The sequence below is a fragment of the Fundulus heteroclitus genome, chromosome 7, assembly GCF_011125445.2.
Source record: "Fundulus heteroclitus isolate FHET01 chromosome 7, MU-UCD_Fhet_4.1, whole genome shotgun sequence".
NCBI classification, from domain to species: domain Eukaryota; kingdom Metazoa; phylum Chordata; class Actinopteri; order Cyprinodontiformes; family Fundulidae; genus Fundulus; species Fundulus heteroclitus.
Window position 1 is genome coordinate 15,801,719 of NC_046367.1, and position 22,972 is coordinate 15,824,690.

The 22,972-nt window shown below is 43.8% G+C and overlaps 1 protein-coding gene across 4 annotated transcripts in view; it reads right to left on the minus strand.

Moving 5' to 3' along the window:
* sestd1 (SEC14 and spectrin domains 1) overlaps positions 1-22,972 on the minus strand; it is a 32,428-nt gene that overhangs the window by 3,163 nt on the left and 6,293 nt on the right. For 2 of the 4 annotated variants that reach the window (XM_036139031.1, XM_036139029.1), the window contains exons 6-17: positions 15,752-15,865; positions 15,549-15,643; positions 15,414-15,469; positions 12,823-12,894; positions 11,470-11,627; positions 4,801-4,923; positions 4,278-4,472; positions 4,070-4,184; positions 3,810-3,975; positions 2,655-2,736; positions 2,426-2,548; positions 1,931-2,122 (exon numbers count right to left, since the gene is read on the minus strand). In XM_036139031.1, the coding sequence (XP_035994924.1) occupies positions 1,931-2,122; positions 2,426-2,548; positions 2,655-2,736; positions 3,810-3,975; positions 4,070-4,184; positions 4,278-4,472; positions 4,801-4,923; positions 11,470-11,627; positions 12,823-12,894; positions 15,414-15,469; positions 15,549-15,643; positions 15,752-15,865 (1,491 nt within the window). Of the gene's footprint in view, positions 1-939; positions 1,442-1,930; positions 2,123-2,425; positions 2,549-2,654; positions 2,737-3,809; positions 3,976-4,069; positions 4,185-4,277; positions 4,473-4,800; positions 4,924-11,469; positions 11,628-12,822; positions 12,895-15,413; positions 15,470-15,548; positions 15,644-15,751; positions 15,866-22,972 lie in introns of those variants that run through there. The other 2 variants (XM_036139032.1, XM_036139030.1) reach the window with 2 other exon arrangements.

The window sequence follows — 22,972 nt, forward strand, 5'->3', positions numbered from 1 at the left end:
CAACAAATAAATGGTTTGCTACAAATTTGGATATTAAAGTCACGGTTCTCACGGTTTTCATTTTCTGAAATTAATTGGATTTTTTTAAGTTCTACACCCTGAAAAAAAGTGTAAAGCATAGAACCGACACCCACATAGCCAGAGCCCAGATAGATTAGACAACCATCAGAAAACAGTCAATGTTGATGCTGAGAAGCTGCTGAGAAGATCTCCGCTGGTCAATGGAGATTCCTCCAACTTGGAGGATTTTATTCAGTCTGACTGGATGCTACAGGTGGAAATGTGTACGTCCACTGATTTTTCTCCAGTACCAGTGATGTTTTCATTGGGCTTTAAGTGGTTTCAGGTGAGTACTTCAGTTAACGTGCTTTGTATCCTATTTACCCTATAAGATTCTGTCCACCTTTCTTTTTCCACCATAGCTGCATAAGAAACTTTTATATTGCCAGCTTGCACGTGAGGAGAGTGGTGAGGAGAAGGGATCATCGGGGGTCCTCTCCCCTCCATTAAAGACATTTTGTCTCAGCGCTGCATGTCCCGAGCCCATAACATCATAAGAGACCCCTCACACCCCCACCATGGACTGTTCTCCCTGCTGCCGACTGGGAAGAGGTTCCGCAGCATCCGCTGCAGGTCCACCAGGTTCTGCAAAAGCTTTTTCCTGCTGCTGAACTATAACCTGGACTCTGCACCACATTTCCACATTTGCTCGCATTTTTGCACAAATGCCTTTTGCACCATCATTTCTGCACATACAAATGGTTTAAATATTCTCCTGTACTGTGAACGCACATTGTTTATTTCTCCTGTACTGTTTACATTTCAATTGTTTACTTTTTAATCACTGCTGCACTTTATACTGTAATTCACAAGCTGTATGCAACGAAATTTCGTTCTGTATGCACTCTGTACATACAAAATGACAAATATAGTTGTCTAAGTCTAAGTTTAGTCATGGCTGGGTGTTAACCTTTTAAAGTTGCAGTCTGGAACCGTAGCACTGCGCATTAAGTTCACCATATAAATAACCTGCATGTGTTCAGGTGTACAACAAGCACGTATTCATTTGGTACACATACGTACCAAACCCACAGGGCTGTACCGCATGTTTTCAGTATGAAAATGTGTGCCTGCACCCCTGCTTTAAATGATCAACATCATCACACAACAGGCAGACGGGATATGCGCGGATCCCATCAGATGTTTTGGGCCACTGACCATCAGAGATTAACCGTAAAATAATAATAAAAATAAAATAAACGCTCACTAGTCAGGTTGGAAAAACAGTTTATGAAATGTCTTTACGATCAGTGAAAATCCCACAACTCAGTGCCACCATATGGAGTTCAAATCAACAGTTTAGTGTGGAAGTGGTTACTAAAGGAATAAGATTTAAAGTTAATGATTTTACCTTGAAGCTAGAGGCTGTGGGTTCTTCAGGCTGAGGGGGAGCAAAAAGGTATACACCCAAGAACTTAGATAATGTTCTCCATGCTAATCACCCAAACTGCTAATATGAGATACAAAATTCAGCTTAAAATGTAAATCAATTATTGTTTTTGTCTCTGTTGTACAATAATAGCAAACCTTCTTATCCAGCAGAATGGGAACGAGCTAAATTTGTATTGGCAAGTTAAAGCTTTTAGACAAAGCTGGGGTATAACTTGAAAGTTTCTATTTTTATTAAAAGTTTGTTATCTAGTAAAGAATGTACTTCAATATAGAACCTTCAGTATAACAGGTTCTCAAATCTTTACGAAGAACTTTTCAAATTACTCCTTCAGGGAGTTTGACCATCGTTCGGCTAAAAGGGGGCTGCGGATCTTTGGGAGTCACCCAAATGTAAGTCAATTTAACAATACAGTAAGACAGATGTGTTAAATTAAGCAGATGTTTTAAATTTATTTCAATCCCAACTGGTGAAACTCACTTTTTCGGCCATGGTGTGGAAGTTTAGGGCCAGCTCCAGCCGCTGCTGTCTCTCGTCGGCGCTGACGGTGAACTGTTTCCACACGCGGTTGAGCCGCGGCAGCGTGTCGCCAGACGAGCGCGTCGTGCAGCGCAGCGACTGACAGAGGACCACGGTCGCCTGCAGAAGCTGACGGCCGTAGTCGTAGGTGCTCTGCAGAAGGTTTAACAAGCAGAGACGGTTATGCATCCTGACAATCCCGATGTCTATTACAGATCGGAGAATAAATGCCAGTCCTAAAAACATTTTCTATGACAAACAACATGTACAGCTTTAAGCTAATGGCTAATATTTCTATGGAGCTGCAAACAAACCACTCAGTCAAGTGCCAACGTTTAGTACAGGTTTTACTCTGGTTTATAACTTACAACCTCCCCACCCCAAGTGATCAAACTGATCTTTTCAAGCTTTTACTTAATAAAGAACATATTTTTTATCTTCCATAGCATCGCTAACCTGAGCTACATCCACAAACTTCTTGTGTTTGTCCAGCATGGTCCGTGTCTCCTGGGAATCATCCCCCAGTCTGACGTGAGTCTTCAACAAGGCGTCCAACAGCTCGCCGAGCCACTCGACCGCCTGAACACACACACCATCATCATCATCATCATCATCATCATCTGATCAATACAGGAAGCGCACGTTAATGTTTGAGTGGTTGCTTTTAAATCCATACGGGTCTGACCTGTAAAGCATCTTCTTCACATTTAAACAGCTGGACCATCTGCAGCATCTTCAGCCTCCTCACATCCACCATGTCCTCACACCTGCAACAAACAGGTGATCATTACCAATGAACCCAACAGGCTGCAGTCATTGTTCCAGGTTATAAATCCACAGAGTGGATGTGCAGTAAAGATTCTACAAAGCTACAAACTGCAGAACCGCGGCAGCTGACCGGGTCAAAACCACCTTGGTCTCAGCTGATGTTCGGCTCCAAGACTAAACGTGTGCACAGCAGTTCTGCTTTGTTTAAGAGTGTATAATGAAAACACAAATTTTTAAACATTTTGTTATTTCTGATGAATTAGTGGGGCCTTCACAACCTCACCTCCACCATCTGACTCGTCAGTTTTCTTCATCAACTCAGCTGACTTTGAAGGATCAACCAGGAGGAAAGAAGCAAGTCCTGATAGCGCTAATGAACTAGCTGAACATCCCGTCTGTTGCACTGATCCCAGAAATAATGAAGCAGCTCATAACCCAGAAATCACAGACAGTGTCCCTGCATAGCTAAAGCTATACCGGCTTGCCTAATTTGGCCCAAATGCTCAATGGGGTACAGGATATTCACCTCCCTGAATAAAATCTGATGGCTCAACATTATTAGAATACTTTTGCACAGACCAACAGAGAAACATCTCCATTTCTCAGGTTTGCTGTCACAGTTAGTTCACAATGAAAACAAAGCATCTCCAGATCCATCTGGCCGAGCACTGTGATCCCCCAATGGAATTTTTCTGGGGGAAACCCTGATTTGTTTTGTGTTTATATCCATTTATTTCTCATCTATGACGGGTTTTTCACACCAATATGTTGCAGATTCCAGAGGAAGGTCATCTCCTTTTGTTGTTTGCTATTACTAAAAAAAAAAAAAGAACAAGACTAAACTGAGATTTACAGAAACCAGTTAATTGAATCAATCATATCCCTGTTTTCTGTTCACACAACTGAAAAAGTTAAGTCACCTCTTCCCTCATATAGAACCAACATCATCACCACAACCATTGCTATAATGGTGGCCTTATTAGCATTAGTAAACCCTAACGCTTAAAAAAAACAAGGATTTGAATTTGTAACCTTGAGACACGCTCACGCTCACGAAGAAGGGGAGCGCTACCTCTGCTTGCGCAGCTCCATCTCCTCCATCACAGCCTGGACGTGCTGGACGTTGTCCTGCTGCTCTCCGGGAGGACTCTCTGCTTCCTCCAGAGGCCACGGCGACTGGCCGCACATCTGCTCCAGCACCAGCGTCCCCTTCTGGCGGAGGGAGGACAGACCCGCTTCTGCATTGGATGAGATGGGCAAAAGTTGGCATAACCGAGGAGCTCTAGCAGAAAAGGGGGGAGGAAGAGAAGATCCCTGGTTCAGAGCACGCACCGACGGTCTGCAGCTTCTCCTCCAGCAGTTTGAGGTTTTGCTGAATAGACGCCCCGTCGGCAGGGGACACGTCGGCGCAGAGCATGCCCAGGAGTCCGTCCAGCTGCTGGGACAACTGCGGAGACACAAATGCGACAGTGGCTCGCTTCATGCTGATGATCCTCAGCTCATCCCCGACGGTAACTTTGACCAGCCGCGCACGCCTCACCTCCTGCGTGGTGCTGTGGAAGGCATGCGCCGCCTGCAGGACGTTCTGACGGGTCTCCAGCTGGGACGCCTGCTGGTAGCAGACGTCGCTGAGCTGCTGCTGCAGCGCCTTCAGCTCCGCCACTTCCTCCTCCTCCCCGGCGCTGAGCAGGGCAGCGATCTGTTGGTTTAGCTCCACGTACACGGCAAACCACTCCTGCACACACACAGAGGCAGTCAGAGTAAAACCCGGGGAACAAAACCCAGACATCCACTTCTAGTGGGAGGTTTTGGCTGATTAAAGGAACATTAAACCCATTTGGAGAAAGGTTTGCCTGAATATTTGTAGCGTTAGAGAAACAATTACTACCCATTTATTCCACAGAAGAATGGGGTATGAATGAGTAAAAAAATAATTGGTATTCATTTATGACGTCTGTTGAGAGGAAATTTGGTTTTCAAATATTTTGGCTGTTGAATGATCAGCAGTAGAGACACTAAAATGGTAGATGTCTGATCAAATGTTGCCGTGTGCGTTTCCCTACGCTGTGCTGACTCTCGATCTCTTCGTGCTTCTGCTGCAGAGCCTGAGCCGCTCGCATCGAGTCTCCGATCGTTTGCTGAGTCTTCAGCAGCTCTGAACCAGGACCCTGCAGCCAGTTCACCACCTGACAGAGGAAAAAAAAACAAGACAAAAGTAAAATAAAATAAAAATAAAAAACACCTTGGTGAAACTAATATTGATATTTAAATCAAACATTATTTCATATCTAATAAAACTGTCAAAGTTGAATATATAAGGTGACAGATTTAGTGAGAGTTCTCCTCCCTGTGAGCCACAGGCAGCAAACAATCAGCCAATAAAGCATCACAGGCGGTTCGGCCCTCGTATATTGTTAATGCATTGATGTCGATTACATGCCAAAGTACCTGATGGATTTCCCCCTGCCTCCTAAAATGACTTTCTTGCAAATGGACTAAATGAAATGGATTCATGTGGTTGTCACGAGATCTTTTTTTTTTTAACCACCCAAAGTGCTTTACACCTAAAAGGAAATTCACTCAGCACATACACACCAAACATTAGGAGCGTTTATGGGCTGCAGAATGCAGGCTAACGTAAGAGCAAATGTCCATTAAAGCACGCCAAGGGTCCTCCTCTGCAGGGAGTAAAGAATCGCTTTGCAGTTCACAAGAGCAACCAGCAGGGGTCTCCGCTGGTCTACCTGCCACTATGTTTGGTCCAGGATCCATCCACCCTTAGCACTGAGATCGGTCCTGAGCAATACACGCCACTGAAGGCAGATGTGAGGAAAGGTAAATTGTTGTGAGGACCGTTCGACTCTGATCAACCTGAAAGGTGCTCTGAGACGCTTTTCTGTAGATGACCAGCAAGCTGAACACATTCTGTCTTGAAAGTCACCGAAGGACCATGATCCCCTTCAAGCCACAGTATTATTACATGGACTCTCCTGGCTGGTTGAAAAATATATACATTCTAGAAAAGAGGGTTCTTAAATGCTGATTTTAAAATAATCCAACCTCTATCTGAAGATCTAAATATGTTTTCTTTTCAGTAAAACATTTTTTTATTTAGAAACTTGCAGTTGGTTTTATCAATAAATCAGACCTCAGCACTATAATGACCAGTGGTCTGCAGGCTGTGGTATGAGGGAGTTTCCTCTGTAGGGTGATCAACACATATCTGAATCTATATTATATAACAGGACTCTAAAGCAGAGCACCTTACAAGCACACCTGATGTCTGTCAGTCAGTATCAGGTCTCTGACTGAGGTGGAGCTGGTGGGCAAAAGAAAAATCTTTAGTGTCCAGCCATACTCTGCTTTCTTTATTACATCCTTATCTAGACCTGAAAAGTGCCAAAAGCTAATTATATATTTGTCCAGACTTTTAAAGCCTGCAATGGAACATTGCTGGAAATAATCAAACAAATCATCATATATAAACTTCCTTCAATGGTTTCAGTGGAAAATTCTACAATGAAGTAAATCATTTTTACTTCATTGTAGTGAAATAAAACTCAATATTGAAATTTTACAGTTAAAATATAGAGACTAAATAAAATGGAAAAGGTGAAGTGGTGATTCATACGTCCACTGTGAGCCTGATGTGCGCTGAAGGGCATTACGTTTGTTTGGATTGGTTGTAAACTGACAACTATAAGAAAAAAAAAAAAGAAAAAAAATATATATATATATATATATATATATATATATATATATATATATATATATATATATATAATAAGGTCCCCTCCCTGGGCTGCCACCTTACCGTGGTGGAGGGGTTTGAGTGTCCCAATGATCCTAGGAGCTATGCTGTCAGGGGCTTTAAGCCCCTAGTAGGGTCACCCAAGGCAGACAGGTCCTAGGTGAGGGACCAGACAAAGTGCAGCCCAAAATGCCCCTTATGATGAATACAATTATTGGACCTCGTGTTCCCTCGCCCGGACGCGGGTCACCAGGGCCCCACTCTGGAGCCAGGCCTGGAGGTGGGGCACGTTGGCGAGCGTCTGGTGGCCGGGCTTTTGCCCATGGAGCCCGGCCGGGCTCAGCCCGAAGAGGCGACATGGGCCCCCCTTCCGATGGGCTCACCACCTGTCGGAGGGGCCAAAGGGGTCGGGTGCAATGTGTAACTGGTAGCAGTGGAGGGCGGGGACCTTGGCGTTCCGATCCTCGGCTGCAGAAGCTGGCTCTTGGGACGTGGAATGTCACCTCTCTGGTGGGGAAGGAGCCTGAGCTTGTGCGCGAGGTTGAGAGGTTCCGACTAGAGATAGTCAAACTCACCTCGACGCACCGCTCTGGCTCCGGAACCAGTCTCCTTGAGAGGGGCTGGACATTCTTCCACTCTGGAGTTGCCCATGGTGAGAGGCGCCGAGCTGGGGTTGGCATACTTGTTGCCCCCCATCTCTGTGCCTGCACGTTGTGGTTTTCCCCGGTAAACGAGAGGGTGGCCTCCCTCCGCATTCGTGTGGGGGGACGGGTTCTGACTGTTGTTTGCGCTTATGCGCCAAACAGCAGTTCAGATTACCCACCCTTTTTGGAGTCCTTGGAAGGGGTACTGGAGAGTGCCCCTCCTGGGGACTCCCTCGTTTTGCTGGGGGACTTCAACGCTCACGTGGGCAATGACAGTGGGACCTGGAGGGGCGTGGTTGGGAGGAATGGCCCACCTGATCTGAACTCGAGTGGTGTTTTGTTGTTGGACTTCTGTGCTCGTCATGGATTGTCGATCACAAACACCATGTTCAAGCATAAGGGTGTCCATATGTGCTCTTGGCACCAGGACACCCTAGGTCGCAGTTCAATGATCGACTTTGTTGTCGTTTCATCTGACCTGCGGCCGCATGTCTTGGACACTCGGGTGAAGAGAGGGGCGGAGCTCTCCACCGACCACTACCTGGTGGTGAGTTGGCTCCGATGGCGGGGGAGGAAGCCGGTCCGACCGGGCAGGCCCAAACGCACTGTGAGGGTTTGCTGGGAACGTCTGGCGGAGTCCCCTGTGAGGCGGAGCTTTAACTCCCACCTCCGGGAGAACTTTAAACACGTCCCGAGGGAGGCGGGGGACATTGAGTCTGAATGGACCATGTTCCACGCCTCTATTGCTGAGGCGGCTAGTCGGAGCTGTGGCCGCAAGGTTGTCGGTGCATGTCGTGGCGGCAACCCTCGAACCCGCTGGTGGACACCAGCGGTGAGGAAAGCCGTCAAGCTGAAGAAGGAGTCCTATCGGGCTTTTTTGGCCTGTGGGACTCCGGAAGCAGCTGAAGTGTACCGGCAGTCGAAGCGGCAGGCTGGTCGCCGAGGCAAAAACTCGGGCGTGGGAAGAGTTCGGAGAGGCCATGGAGAAAGACTTCCGTACGGCTTCGAAGCGATTCTGGTCCACCATCCGGCGTCTCAGGAGGGGGAAGCAGTGCAGCACCAACACTGTTTACAGTGGGGGTGGTGTGCTGCTGACCTCGACTCGGGACGTCGTGCGTCGGTGGGCGGAATACTTCGAAGACCTCCTTAATCCCACCAACACGTCTTCCATTGAGGAAGCAGAGCCTGAGGACTCTGGGTCGGGTTCTCCCATCTCTGGTGCTGAGGTTGCCGAGGTTGTTAAAAAGCTCCTCGGTGGCAAGGCTCCGGGGGTGGATGAGATTCGCCCTGAGTACCTTAAGGCTCTGGATGTTGTGGGGCTGTGTTGGTTAACGCGGCTCTGCAACATTGCGTGGACATCGGGGGCAGTTCCCCTGGATTGGCAGACTGGGGTGGTGGTCCCCCTATTTAAAAAGGGGGACCGGAGGGTGTGTTCCAACTACAGAGGAATCACACTCTTAAGCCTCCCTGGTAAGGTCTATTCAGGGGTTCTGGAAAGGAGGGTCCGTCGGATAGTCGAATCTCGGATTCAGGAAGAGCAGTGTGGTTTTCGTCCTGGCCGTGGAACACTGGACCAGCTCTATACCCTCAGCAGGATTCTTGAGGGGGCATGGGAGTTTGCCCAACCAGTCTGCATGTGTTTTGTGGATCTGGAAAAGGCATTCGACCGTGTCCCCCGGGGGATCCTGTGGGGGGTACTCCGAGAGTATGGAGTACCGGACCCTTTAATAAGGGCTGTCAGGTCTCTGTACGACCGGTGTCAGAGTCTGGTCCGCATTGCCGGCAGTAAGTCGGACTCGTTTCCGGTGAGAGTTGGACTCCGCCAAGGCTGCCCTTTGTCACCGATTCTGTTCATAACTTTTATGGACAGAATTTCTAGGCGCAGCCAAGGTGTTGAGGGGATCCGCTTTGGTGGCCTTAGGATTGCGTCTCTGCTATTCGCGGATGACGTGGTCCTATTGGCTTCATCAGGGCGTGATCTACAGCTCTCACTGGAGCGGTTCGCAGCCGAGTGCGAAGCGGCCGGGATGAAAATCAGTGCCTCCAAATCCGAGACCATGGTCTTGAACCGGAAAAGGGTAGAGTGCCTTCTCCGGGTTGGGGAGGATGTGCTGCCCCTAGTGGAGGAGTTCAAGTATCTTGGGGTCTTGTTCACGAATGAGGGGAAGATGGAGCGGGAGATCGACAGGCGGATTGGTGCAGCGTCTGCTGTGAAGCGGGCGCTGTACCGATCCGTTGTGGTGAAGAGAGAGCTGAGCCAAAAGGCGAAGCTCTCGATTTACCGGTCGATCTACGTTCCTACCCTCATCTATGGTCACGAGCTTTGGGTCGTGACCGAAAGAACGAGATCCCGGATACAAGCGGCTGAAATGAGTTTTCTCCGTAGTGTGTCTGGGCTCTCCCTTAGAGATAGGGTGAGGAGCTCAGTCATCCGGGGAGGACTCAGAGTAGAGCCGCTGCTCCTCCACGTCGAGAGGAGCCAGTTGAGGTGGCTCGGGCATCTGGTCAGGATGCCTCCTGGACGCCTCCCTGGAGAGGTGTTCCAGGCACGTCCCACCGGGAGGAGACCCAGGGGAAGACCCAGGACACGCTGGAGGGACTATGTCTCCCGGCTGGCCAGGGAACGCCTTGGGGTTCCTCCTGAGGAGCTGGCCCAAGTGGCTGGGGAGAGGGACGTCTGGGCCTCCCTACTGAAGCTGCTACCCCCGCGACCCGACCCCGGATAAGCGGAAGACAACGGACGGACGGACGGATATAATAAGGGACTCCATGTTTGGAAAAAAGACTGGCAGCCTGAATGAAGCTCAAATGATACCGTCATCTGTAACATCACCAAACGCTGGCGTCAATTTTCCAATGGGAAAATATCTGTTATAATAGGTAAATTAAACATTTTTAATATTTATAGTTGTTTAGAGAAGCTAGATTTGTGGTTCCCTTTAAGATTAATTTACTGTTAACACAGTTTTCTGCGTGTCTGCCTGATGAAGGAAGTCATCCAGATTTATCCTGAATGTGTTGTCTAACAGCAGCGAACAGGAACATCTGAAACAGACACTGCAGATGTGTTTGTTTGCGTTTCCGTCAGGATCCTGAGTTAATTGTATTTATCAGGTCAGTGATGCCTTAAACGGCACACAAACACGGCCACACTTCGATCCAAAACTAGGCCAACCCCCCCGCATCAAATCCTCTGAGCTATCTGCCGACTTGTTGTAGTTACTATAGCAACCCCGGGCTCGTTTCCAAGATGATGGTGTTACCCATCAGCCCCTGTGGCTGTAAGACCTTCAGTCAGCAGAGAGAACTGTTCCTGTGCTGAAAAGCTTTGAAGCTCAACACAGATGCAGTTTCTGAGTTGAAGGTTAAAACTGCTGAATACACTGAAGAATGAAAACTGCAGCTTGATAAGATATACAGATATCTGTCAGGGTGTGAAGGACATAGCTACAGACTAACAACTTGTTTATGAACATGACTGTGAAACTTTTAAAGATGTATGAGGATGATCCTTCATCTTACAATGTCACAAAACCTAAGTCATTGCAAGCAGGCATCTTTTAAAGAGGAATTATTCACATTTTTCATACATTTCTATGCGTAACTTTCCACAATCCAAGCCTTTGAACTTAAAAAGGAAACAAAGAATGTAGGGAGAAAGGACAGAAAGAACTAAAAAGGTAGGATACAAGGAAAAACAGGCACGTCAAGGGAAAATGGAGCACAAAGTAAAAAAAAGGAAAGAACATGAGGGAGAAAAGACAGAAAAGAGGGGGAAAAAAAGGAAAAAGAGGTAGGAGACATTAAAGGATGTAATGGAAGTAGGAAGTAATGAAAGATACAATGAGAAAAAGAAAGGAAAAGGGTAAGGAAGGAAAGACGGGGAGGGAAAGAGAGGTAAGAAGGAAGGAGATGAGGAAAGAAGGAATTAAGAAAAGAGAGAAGGGAGAGCATGTGGGAGGGAGGAAAGTAGGAAGGTCACAGCGATGGAAAGAAGACAAAATGAATACGGGAAAAATAGAACGAAGGGCACAAGGAATAAAAAAAAGGGAAAACATTAAAACAGGAGGGAGTGAGGAATGATGGACAGAAGGAAACATACAATGAAGGAAGGAAGAGCACAAAAAAGAAGACAAGGAAACACAGAAGGAAAACAGGGTATGGAATAAAGTCCAGAAATACAAATAATTCCTGTGCTCATCTTCTCTTTCTGTATTGATGCCAATCTGGAAAATACTGCTATTATACCCTTTACTAGTCTGCATTGAACCCCAGTTTGGAGTTTCTGCTTTATTATTTTACTGATTAGCTCTGTAAACGCTGCAAGCGGCTGTCACCTGCATGACCTTGGCGTGGATCTCGTCTAGCTGGGCCCGCTTGCTGCGCTGCCTGCACAGCTCCTGGTATTTGGTGTACTGCTCCCTGAGCGAGTCCAGCAGCTTCATCACCTGAGGCTGAGCCAGCAGCTCCTCCTCCATAGGGCACCATGCTGGAGCTGGGACAGTCAAAGATAAGAGGCGGAGAACCAACGGTGGTTTTAGTCAGTCTTTACATCTGTAAAAACTAGCCCAGCTAATAGGGCTCATTTTATTTTCCTGTTTTAATTTAGGAAAAAGGGGACTTAGTCATGTGTATAGTCTCCAGTAAAGTAGATTTATGTTCATGGTTTCTCTGTTGTTGCAATCGGATGTTTCACTAATACTGTGCACCACTAATCACAGAGCAAGTGTTTAGGTTACATCAATTTGCATAATATAAAATGCAGGATTTAGCATTTCACTGCATGTAGGAGGTGCTACAACAAGGAGAGAAAATGCAATATAGTTGAAACTACACGTAAGGCTCCAGACTTTAACACTCTGATCAGAAATAGAACTCAGCTTATACCACATTGACATAACGGATACTGATTTACACCAACAGGAAAATAGATCTTCACCAGTCATTTTTTCCCAGTCCAAGCTGAGACTCAAGTCTTTCACCCCAGTTCAGAGTCAAGCGTCAAGTCTCCAAAGACTGACAGTCCGTAACATTTTCTCATCAAGTCTTGATTTATTGAAGACTGTAGACTAACAAATCTATATTTTATAGCAATTTTCCTTTTTGAATTGAATAACTTAAATAAATAAACCTTCCAATGATACATTGAGACGTAGCTTTAGAGCACTTTGGAGAGATAACTGGAAAATTTAACATCAACATTTTTTTCTTTGCCAACTCAAGCTCCATAATGTTAGAAAGGCACAGCTAAAGGAAGCTGTTCTGACTCTAGCTCTGACACCTTGGCCATCTCAGCAGATGTCGTTAGCTTGAGCTAGCATGCTAGTTTTAAAACACACAATCTCACAAGTTGACATAAAATCATCTCAAACTAAACTTGGTTGCTTAATACAAAACTACAAAAAAAAAAAATTACTTGTTGGAATGCAGTTCATAACAACTTACGCAGTTAAGCTAGCAGACAGTTGCCAAAGATAACAGGTCGCCGGTTTAGAAACCCACCATGGTGATATTTTTCCCTCTTTTTTAATTTACTAAAAGGTTTTACTCCTGTTTTATTCTAAAAATGGAGAAAAACATTTTAATACAGCACCAATGTATTTTTATCCCCACTATAAGTAATGTAGACAAACATAAACTGTGATTTGTCTGAGCCAGCCTCTTTGAATGGGGGTCCAATGGTTCCTCACCTGCCTGTCCTCCCCCGCCTCCCTCTGATCCGTTGAAGCGGCGCTGCTGCAGCTCCGACAGCAGCTCGTGGCCTGCGCACGGACAGAGGTTCACATATTACAGGCTTTTACAAAAATATGTGAAACAATGAGGGGTCAGTGTTTGTTTACATGCTGTTACATTATGACCGCAGCCTGTGAATGGAGAATGGTGGTGCCACAAACAAAGACTCCTTTAACCTCTGTGTCAACACACAAGTAGGCTAGTCCTTCCAACGAGCACATCCACAAAGCAAATTCAGATGTTGTTAGAGACCATTTGGCTTCGGGTTTAGTTGGAAATTAGCCTTTTGGTGTCCAACCCCTCCTTCTCACACTGTGGTGCTCACAGAGTCAGACCTGGCAACCTGAGAGGGGAAATACAGCCCGGCTGCTTGGAGACGTTTTCATGTTTTCAGTCGCTGCACGAAGCTTTTAAAATACAAAAGTCTGAAGTAAAAAAGAAAATCCTACAGATCAAAATATAGATTCCAGGTTTTTTTTGGTCATACTTCAACAATCACATTTACCAGTAAATTAAATTCAGTTATTAGACAAATCATCTGAATCAATACAAAAAGTAACTTTCCAATTATAATTAAAGGGCAAATAAAATAATGAAACTGTGAATTAACAGTGATTAATTCACTGTTAAAGCTGAGTTCACTTTGACTGACTGCATCCAGCCCTGATTCAAGTTAAATCTATTTAACAGATTCAAGAAATCAGTTCAATAGAACCTGTCTGAGAACACCAAGTAGGTTAAAAGATCGCAAAAAGCAACAGATGTTCATGTTCTGACCTAGAGAAACTCAAGAATAGAAGAGAAACAAGGTCAGCCCTGACAATGCAGCCTCCACCTTACCCTGTTATGGTCAGTGTTAATTGAAAAACATTAAATAGTGATATTAATGCCAAACATTGCACTGACAATATTGTCTGCAATTACCCCACATTTTCCTTTATCTTTGCTTTCTTTTTTAACAGGACAATGTCCTCATCACTCTCCTCGAGCCTGTTTATTACAAAGATCTATACCAGGCATCGACATAAAAGGCAATAAGTCCATCCACCTGGCCAAATGTAATACTGGGCAAGCAAATTTTAAAGACAAGGCATCTTTGATACAATACCCTACAAAATACTGCATTAAAGCAGGCCCTCGCTATTGTAATATTACAAACATTTAAACTGTGATTGTGGTTGAAATTTGACATATTGCATAACTGTAGGGTTTTTATTCTAAAAAACAGTAGAAAAGAACATCATACCGACAGTCAAACGGTGGTAGTCTAATGATTGGTGGATGCTTTGCTCCATCAGGACCTAAATGACTTGCTGTACTTAAATATAAACGTGAATTTTGCTTTGTACCGCAAAATCCAGAAAAACAATATCTAGTTATCAGTTTTTATGGAAACACAATTGGATTGTGCAACAGGAAAATGATCCAAAACACAACAGAGAACCCTCCCCTGAAAAGCTAAGAAAGACAACTGCAGCCTCGACTTAATTGAAACATTGTGGCGTGACCTTAAAGAGGCTCTTCATGCTCAGAGACCCTCTAATGTTGCTGAATTCAGCAAAGAAGAATGGGCCAAAATCCCAAACGCTTGATTACTCACTCCTGACAAGGATGGCATGATAAGTTCCTCTAATGAATGAGCTAATCCTATGAAAACAGCTTCTGGAGCTTACTGATAACAGCTTGTTTGATGATCTGAGACACTTAAGTGTGACACAATCTTTAAATCTTTCAGAGGCAAATCCGTTTTCACTGCGCTGTTTTATTTAGACTGCACAGGTCGCAGTTTTTACTCAACAACATTGTTGTTGCCTCAATTTGTGGTCTGAAAATGTCCACACACAGGAAAATGGAAAACGTCAAGGTTATATTAACTTTTAATAAAATAATGAGGCCATCTTGTTTGCATCTTTGGCAAAGAGAAAGTATTCATGGTAGGGAAGGGTTTTGTTGTTCATTGGTTCACTCTAGGTTACTGATTTTCATTCCTAGTTCCTTCAAACAGACTGCGGCTGCCACGTTTTCGTGAAGCACTCTGCTCCAATTATTTTAATTCTGTGAGAATAACGCATGTTTGTGTCTTGAGGACAGAAAAATGATTGTTCGGTGAAGCATCATGTCTGCGCTTCATTATGAAGAATCCTTTATCCTCCTGCTGCTCGCCTGACCTGAAACCTTGATGCGGTTAATCATCGGGCTCCGCATTTCATTATGCTGTGTCGCTATATGCAAACAAAAGTGTTGCTCATAAATAATATGGACAAAAAAGGCTGCTTTCTAGTATTTATACTAAAATAATAAAGATGTAAAAACATACTAAAACCATCTTTAATTCTAACCTTTAAAACATATCAATCACAAAACTATTTATGTAATTAATTCTTTGTCATACACATATTAGGTCTTTATGTTTATATTTCTTTCTCGATCATGTAGTTATTACTTGCAATGTTTGCGTCACTGTAAATCGCTTAGAGCCAGAGTAAAGCTGTTTATACTGACCTAGCTTTAAACGCTTTAATTAAGGAAGAAATATACATATATTTACCAGTCTGGAGGACAGTTTCAGGATCAAAGGATGGTAAGAGAGCTCCATCAGTCGATCTACAAAGGTAAAACAGACGGTGTACTTCACTCCTGTGTCATCCAACCCGTGTATAAAGGTGGCGGCGTTTGGGCCTACTTGTCTTTGTCCACCGAGGCGCTCTTATCGCTGTCGTTGATGATCGTCAGCTCGTCCAGAAGAGATGTTGACTCCTTTGTGAACTTCTCGAAAACCTGAAATGAAAGGCAAATAAGTACCGTACTACCGGTTACCTTGGCAACACCCGTTTTGGGATGAGTTATGAAAATAGACCCGAGTATGTTTGGATTGATCTGAATTACCAGTCTCTTGTTGAGCCAGTCGCTGTGGTCGTAGTCCAGGCTCCCTCCAAAATCGTCCGTCAGCTGGCACGGCTCGATGTAACGAGTGAGCTTATTGGCCGAAACCAGGATCACCTGCAACGACGCGTGGGTGGTGAGCTTAGAGCCAAGTCACGTTATAAACGAATGTCACGCAGTTCAGCTAAACCTAAGACTCAAGAGTTTTAATTCATACATTCAACCACAATTTGATAAAGCAGTAAAGGCAGAACCAGTTTAAATAAACCTGATCTAAAGGAAAAACAAGTAAATTCAAGACTGTGGTGACACCACATCTCAGTATGGTACCCCAGCAATTATATGAAAGACAAGAGAGCCCAGCAGAGGATAGTGAGGGGAGCTGAGAAGTTATTTAAGTGCCTCCTCCTCCCAGGATTTGCTTCGGATTTTTCTGCATCGTAAGAAAGCTGTCCGAATCTGAACTGCTGTCGAGATATAATACTCTGGGTTCGTAAAAATGTTCCATTGAAAAATTATTATCTTCTCCAGATTAAATTTTCTAGCTCCTTCAGATAGTTTGTATGAGATCAAGGACATGTGCCTGCAAAGTATTAGTGTAGCTGCGTTTTTATTGAACATTTTCTCCCACAAATTATGTAACAAAATACTGACGCTTGTTTACCAATCTGCGCTGTGCTAAAGAGCTTTTTCTTTCTTATTTTTTCATATATAATCAAACGGAAAATATATATAACAAATACATAACAAAGGAAAAGCCAGACTGAGATACTTAGATTGTAGACTGTGTAAAGAACCAGAGCTTGATTTTCACCAAATACTCCAAAGAATAATAATTTTACAGCTTTGTTTTCCATCTAAATTAAACCCACTTCCAGACCCTTGAGTCCAGTTTTAATTTAGGACATTAAAGTATCTCTAAAAAGGTTGTTTACCCATTATTCCCAACATTATCTTATAACAAGTAAATATTAAAGCAACAACAAGAGCTAATCTAAATAGTTATTCTGCATCCAGTTGTTAGTCAAAAGTGATCTAGTCCAGACCGAGTTCCTCTATTGTAAAAACATTTGAAAACCTAAACAAATGTCCAACAGAGGAAAGACAGAAAACCTTAATCATAGATTTCTCTTTTTATAAAATAGGAGTTTTAACTGAACTCTTTATCTTATATTTTTATATAAACAGCTATAATAGGTAGAGTATAACAAATACAGAGCGCTCTGCAAATTGTTGTGCAAATATTGTTCTCCGTTCCGTTTCATTTAGCATTTCCCATTCAACTGGGCTTAGCTATGAAACACTGGGTTCAAATATTTATTTTTCCAATCCGCCTCTTTATCATACCGCGTGGCCGTGAACGGGACAAACCTAATTACAGCTTATATAACAAGGTGAAGCATTTATTGCTCCCTCACATCTGTTTTCTTCTCTCGCTAAATAACTGTTATTAATTGTCTGCTGCTAGCTAGATCCCGCTCCCTGGGACTGTGATTTACAACGGAGCGGCAGAGAAACCGGCAGCACGTTCAGCTGCTTAGGTTGGGTTAATAAACGCTTGTGAGAGCCTGTGTGGATAATAACAGACTGGAGTTATCCCAAAATTATACTGAGGAGCTGAAAACTGCCCTGGAGCGCCACCAAACTCTCTACAGTTGTACCACTGGACATGGCTGTGATGTTGATCATACATAATAACCGGGGAGTTTCGCTCTCAGATTTTCCGAGTCATTATTCGAATTTTCTTCTCCAACCACTGACCTGACTGTCACAACTGTGTTTTCATCGTATTTAAAACAGCTCTCTCCATGATTTCTGGTAAAGACGTGTTAAAAGGTCTTTGCAGGAGCAAAAAAATCACACAATACATTCAAGTAAGGCAGAAATGTGTCGACCTTCATCAGCCAGGAAACGGCTTCTCGCCTATACTTGCAACAGTCGGAGCAGGACTTAAAAACTGAAGCCGTGACAAACACGACCTCGATGTGCAGCAATGCTTTGTGTCGTTTTGCACATCTGGATGTAAAGAGAATGTGTGTCTGTGATTATTTCTTTGTGGTAACAATGTTCCTGGCACATCCATTTTATCAAGTTATTAAGCCTGTTTTTTCCCCTTTAAATGGTGCAACATTTATAAGGAAAATGCATTTGTAGGTTGAACAGCAGAGGGGAGTATCTGAGCTGTGCCTGTGAAAAAAAAAAAAAAAAACAGACAGAATCCTCTCTGCCAAAACCAAGCAGCTTATTCTACCAAACTAACCTTACACCAGCACAGCAGCATGGAACGACCTCCTGACGCCGCTCACCAGCTTGGTCTCACACTCCTGTTAGGTGGCATACTTTTCCCTCAACCAGTCACTGTCAGCTGAGCCAACAAGTGTTCAATGAGTTTGACGTTCGGACTGACGGACGGTATGCTGTCCCACCCTCTCCACTCCCTAATTCATCTGTGGAGTCCGGCGCCGTCACCTTGGATCAGGGATCACCAACCTTTTTGAAACTGAGAGCTACTTCATTGGTACTGTGTGATACGAAGGGCTACCAGTACTGACCTTTGAACTAGAAGAGGCAGAGCTTAGCTTAACTTTAGGTAAAATAAACACATTTTTCTGCTTTTTTTTTTTTGAAGATAATGTAATTTATAATTTATTTAAATGCGAATGTGATTACACAGGAAGAGCAACGGGCATAAAATGACATTTTAGATGCAGCTTACTGGATGGTGGTGCTATTTTTAGAACAGGCTGGAGGGCGTCACATGTGGTCTATGGGAGCTACCTGGTGCCCCCTGCATTGGAAGATACACTTTGGTTTCAGTGTACACAACATTACCACTGGGTGCGCAATCTTATGTACGCTGAGAGATTTATTTATTTTTTTCAGCGAGGGACATGCAGCCTAGACCGTCTCACTGCCTCCTCCAAAAGCTGCTAGCCATTGACGTGGAGGAGGACGTATTCCATGGGCACAATCCCATTTAATCAACTCTGCAGCACAACTCACAAATTTATTTTCCTCACAAATGCGGCACCATTTAATCGGAAACAAGCAGTCTAATAGTAAAAGATTGATTGCCAACAAGGATTGCTACAAAAAAACTAATTGTGAATCACAAGTTTGATATGTTTAAAGTTTAGATGAAGATTAGCTCCACCTTGTTATTCGTGTGGCAAAATAGCAAAACAGCAAAAATACAGATCCATCTCAAAATATTAGCATATTGTGATAGAGTTCATTATTTTCCATAATGTAACGATAAAACTTGAACATTCATATATTTTTGATTCATTGCACACTAACTGAAATATTTCAGGTCTTTTATTGTCTTAATACGGATGATTTTGGCATACAGCTCATGAAAACCCCAAATTCCTATCTCACAAAATTAGCAAATTTCATCCGACCAATAAAAGAAAAGTGTTCTTAATACAAAAAAAACTCAACCTTCAAATAATTATGTACAGTTATGCACTCAATACTTGGTCGGGAATCCTTTTGCAGAAATGACTGCTTCAATGCGGCGTGGCATGGACGCAATCAGCTGCTGATTGCCTGTGGCCTTTAGCTCATCCAGAGTGTTGGCTCTTGCGTCTCTCCACTTTCTCTTCACAATACCCCACAGATTCTCTATGGGGTTCAGGTCAGGGGAGTTGGTAGGCCAATTGAGCACAGTGAAACCATGGTTTCACTGTGCCATGGAAGTGATCCAAACCATGGAAGTGATCCAAAATCTCCTGATAGCTAGCTGCATTGACCCTGCCCTTGATAAAACTCAGTGGACCAACACCAGCAGCTGACATGGCACCCCAGACCATCACTGATTGTGGGTACTTGACACTGGACTTCTGGCATTTTGGCATTTCCTTCTCCCCAGTCTTCCTCCAGACTCTGGCACCTTGATTTCCAAATGACATGCAATATTTGCTTTCACCTGAAAAAAGTACTTTGGACCACTGAGCAACAGTTTAGTGCTGCTTCTCTGTAGCCCAGGTCAGGCGTCTCTGCCACTGTTTCTGGTTCAAAAGTGGCTTGACCTGGGGAATGCGGCACCTGTAGCACATTTCCTGCACACGCCTGTCCACGGTGGCTCTGGATGTTTCTACTCCAGACTCAGTCCACTGCTTCCGCAGCTCCCCCAAGGTCTGGAATCGGCCCTTCTCCGCAATCTTCCTCAGGGTCCGGTCACCTCTTCTCGTTGTGCAGCGTTTTCTGCCACACTTTTTCCTTCCCGTTGATACAGCACTCTGGGAACAGCCTACTCGTTCAGAAATATCTTTCTGTGTCATACCCTCTTGCTTGAGGGTGTCAATGATGGCCTTCTGGACAGCAGTCAGGTCGGCAGTCTTACCCATGGGCTGGGTGTATTAAAGGCCTCAGGAATCATTTGCAGGTGTTTAGAGTTAATTTGTTGATTCTGATGATTAGGTTCATAGCTTGTTTAGAGACCCTATGCTAATTTTGTGAGATAGGAATTTGGGGTTTTCATGAGCTGTATGCCAAAATCATCCGTATTAAGGCAATAAAAGACCTGAAATATTTCAGTTAGTGTGCAATGAATCTAAAATATATGAATGTTCAAGTTTTATCATTACATTATGGAAAATAATAAACTTTATCACAATATGCTAATATTTTAAGAAGGACTTGTAATGTCGTTTCTTGATTTGGGTTTTCAGATTGGTTGAATCAGTTATTTTGTAACCCTCATTACTTATGCTACGGGAAGTAAAATAAGGAGCAAATCGTCTACAGGCGTTTGATCACAGTCCATCACATGGTTAACATGTCAGTTTGGCACACATTCCCAATCCTTAATAAGGCCAAGAACCCGTATTCACTGCAAGGGTCTTCATTGTTTAAGAGCCCCTGCATTGAGAATGTATACATTGTTACTTTTAAAGGCTTTAAAACAACTTTCTTCATTCTTAAATCAAACTTAAAGACACTTCTTGGATCCAAGTGTATAATGCATTTTTTCCCTATTAATTAACAAACAAAAAAAATCTTGGATCACAACATCGCCTTCTGCCTGAGTGTCTCTGAAGGTTTTCTAAATCTGTAAACAGAGCGTTCTTGTGTTTGATGTTAGCCTGCAAGCTGAAAGCAATGTTCATAATAAAAATAAAAAAAAAACCTTTTGAGTTACCTTGTTTTTTTTTTTTAACTTTCACACGAATCGCACTGGCTCAGAAACAAACCTGTAAAGACAGCCGGTAGCGAGTCTGTCCAGTTGTCACGGCAGAAGATGCCAGCAGTAAACCTGGACTCAAACCTGTGTGTGTGTGTGTGTGCCTTTTTGATTTAAGCGCCGGGTCAGACGCTGCAGCAGCTGTCGAACACACACCCCGTTGTGTCGCCCGCAAACGCGCTCCATAGCTGAGATGAGTCACATTTCAGCACTGTCACTGGGATCTCCCTCCCAGCAGCTGTGCACGCTCGCCTGCGCCCAGGCATGGAAAGAAAGCAAAGACGACTAGCGCTGCAGCAGATGGATTTCACCACAGCACAGACAGGTCAAAACCTTGTTTTTTGGTAAACTACGTTGACAAAAAAAATGGCTTTAGGAGGAAATGAAAGCCAGTCGCTCCTCAACTTGCCAACCGTCCGCTTTCAGCACTCACAGACAACACCAGTTTGATTAAAAACAAGTTTATCTTCACATCTACTGTGACGGATTATCTTTCTGTAACAACTTCCAAAGTCACCGCAGACCGGCCGACGTGATCCGGTTACCATGGCGACAGTCACCGAGCCAACACGGTTGCAGAAATTTGGGTCAGTGAGACTGCAGATCTGCATTACCAAAACCATCTGTCATTATAAGAGAGACGGTGGTGACGAAGATGACACGTTTCAACACACAGAGAGACAGCCACACTGCACCATCATCTAAGGGTTCCTGCTGTTCTCAGCAGACACGGTGATGCCACAGGTTAAAACACATGAATCAATTTGTTAAATATGATGCAACTCAGATGTAGTCTGGTTGTAGCCAAAATGTTAAGACAAGAAAAAAAAAAACAATAGGTACCTTTACCCAGCTCAGAAGACTAGATCATACATGTAAAGGACGAGAAAGGGAAGATTTCCAGAATTTTTTTATTTTTTTGCCCATAAATTAGTAATCTCCATCTTGTTTTCACAAATCTCAGGCTTCTCTTAAAAGTGACCTATTAGGCTTCCTTTTAAACATTTAGGATAGGTCTATGGGCTACACAAAACACAAAATCATTCTCAGATACTGAGATTTCGCCTCCCCAGTTTCACCTATTTTGAGCTCCTTTTAGGGCTCTGGCTACGTTTACATGGACAAAAGTAATCAGAATAAAGGGCTGATCGGAATAAAGATGCATCACATAAACAAGCCAATCGGAATATTGTGATCGGTTGAGCTCAATCTGGATGAAATTGTAATCCGTATGAGAGGGGTAGTTTATGGCGATTGAGAATCTGACCAACATGCGTATAAATGCTCGTCAGGCTCTAGTTATTCCATATGTGGCAAATTCTCCCGAGTGCACATCTGTGCTCAACATGAATGTGACATATTTCTGTTTTGTTGAGTGACGGAAATACGTTGGGAAGCAAAACTGTGGGACCTCCCGATACAAACTTTCTATTCAAAACATTAAAAGAGCTCAAAATTACTATTTATTCAGTGACGTTTCAACTGTGACTAGTCCAGCCTGCACTGCTTTGTTTGCCATTCTTTTTCTTCTGTGTTTTTGATAACACAGAAGAAAGAAATGTGATAACTGCGCATGTCAGCGTGGTTCTATCCTGAATAAAGTCAGGTGCATAAAGACGCACATTATGATTGGATTAATTGATAGTGTGCCCATATAAACGGCGCAATCAGATTATTTTTTTGTGTTTTAGTACATTTCAATGCAATCATGATGTTTTGTGCATGTAAACAATAGCTTCTGTCATTTTTATGCAAATAAGCCACTGCCCCCCCAACTCAATGTACTTGAAAATAGCAGCAAACAGATGCACAACGGTACTACAGTACATCTTTGACCCCGAGTCAGACCCAGAAGCAGAAGAAGTGATGCCTCCTGCACAACCAGCAAAGATGCAGCAACAGTTTCTGAATAGTAAGTAGCCTCTTCCTGCAGGGCTGCCTCAGAGAGAGTTTCCAGAGCTCCGTTCAAAGCCACGTTTCTGCTGTGTTAAACTATCCTGTTGTATCGACTCAACTGCCTAGAAACATCTGCCTGT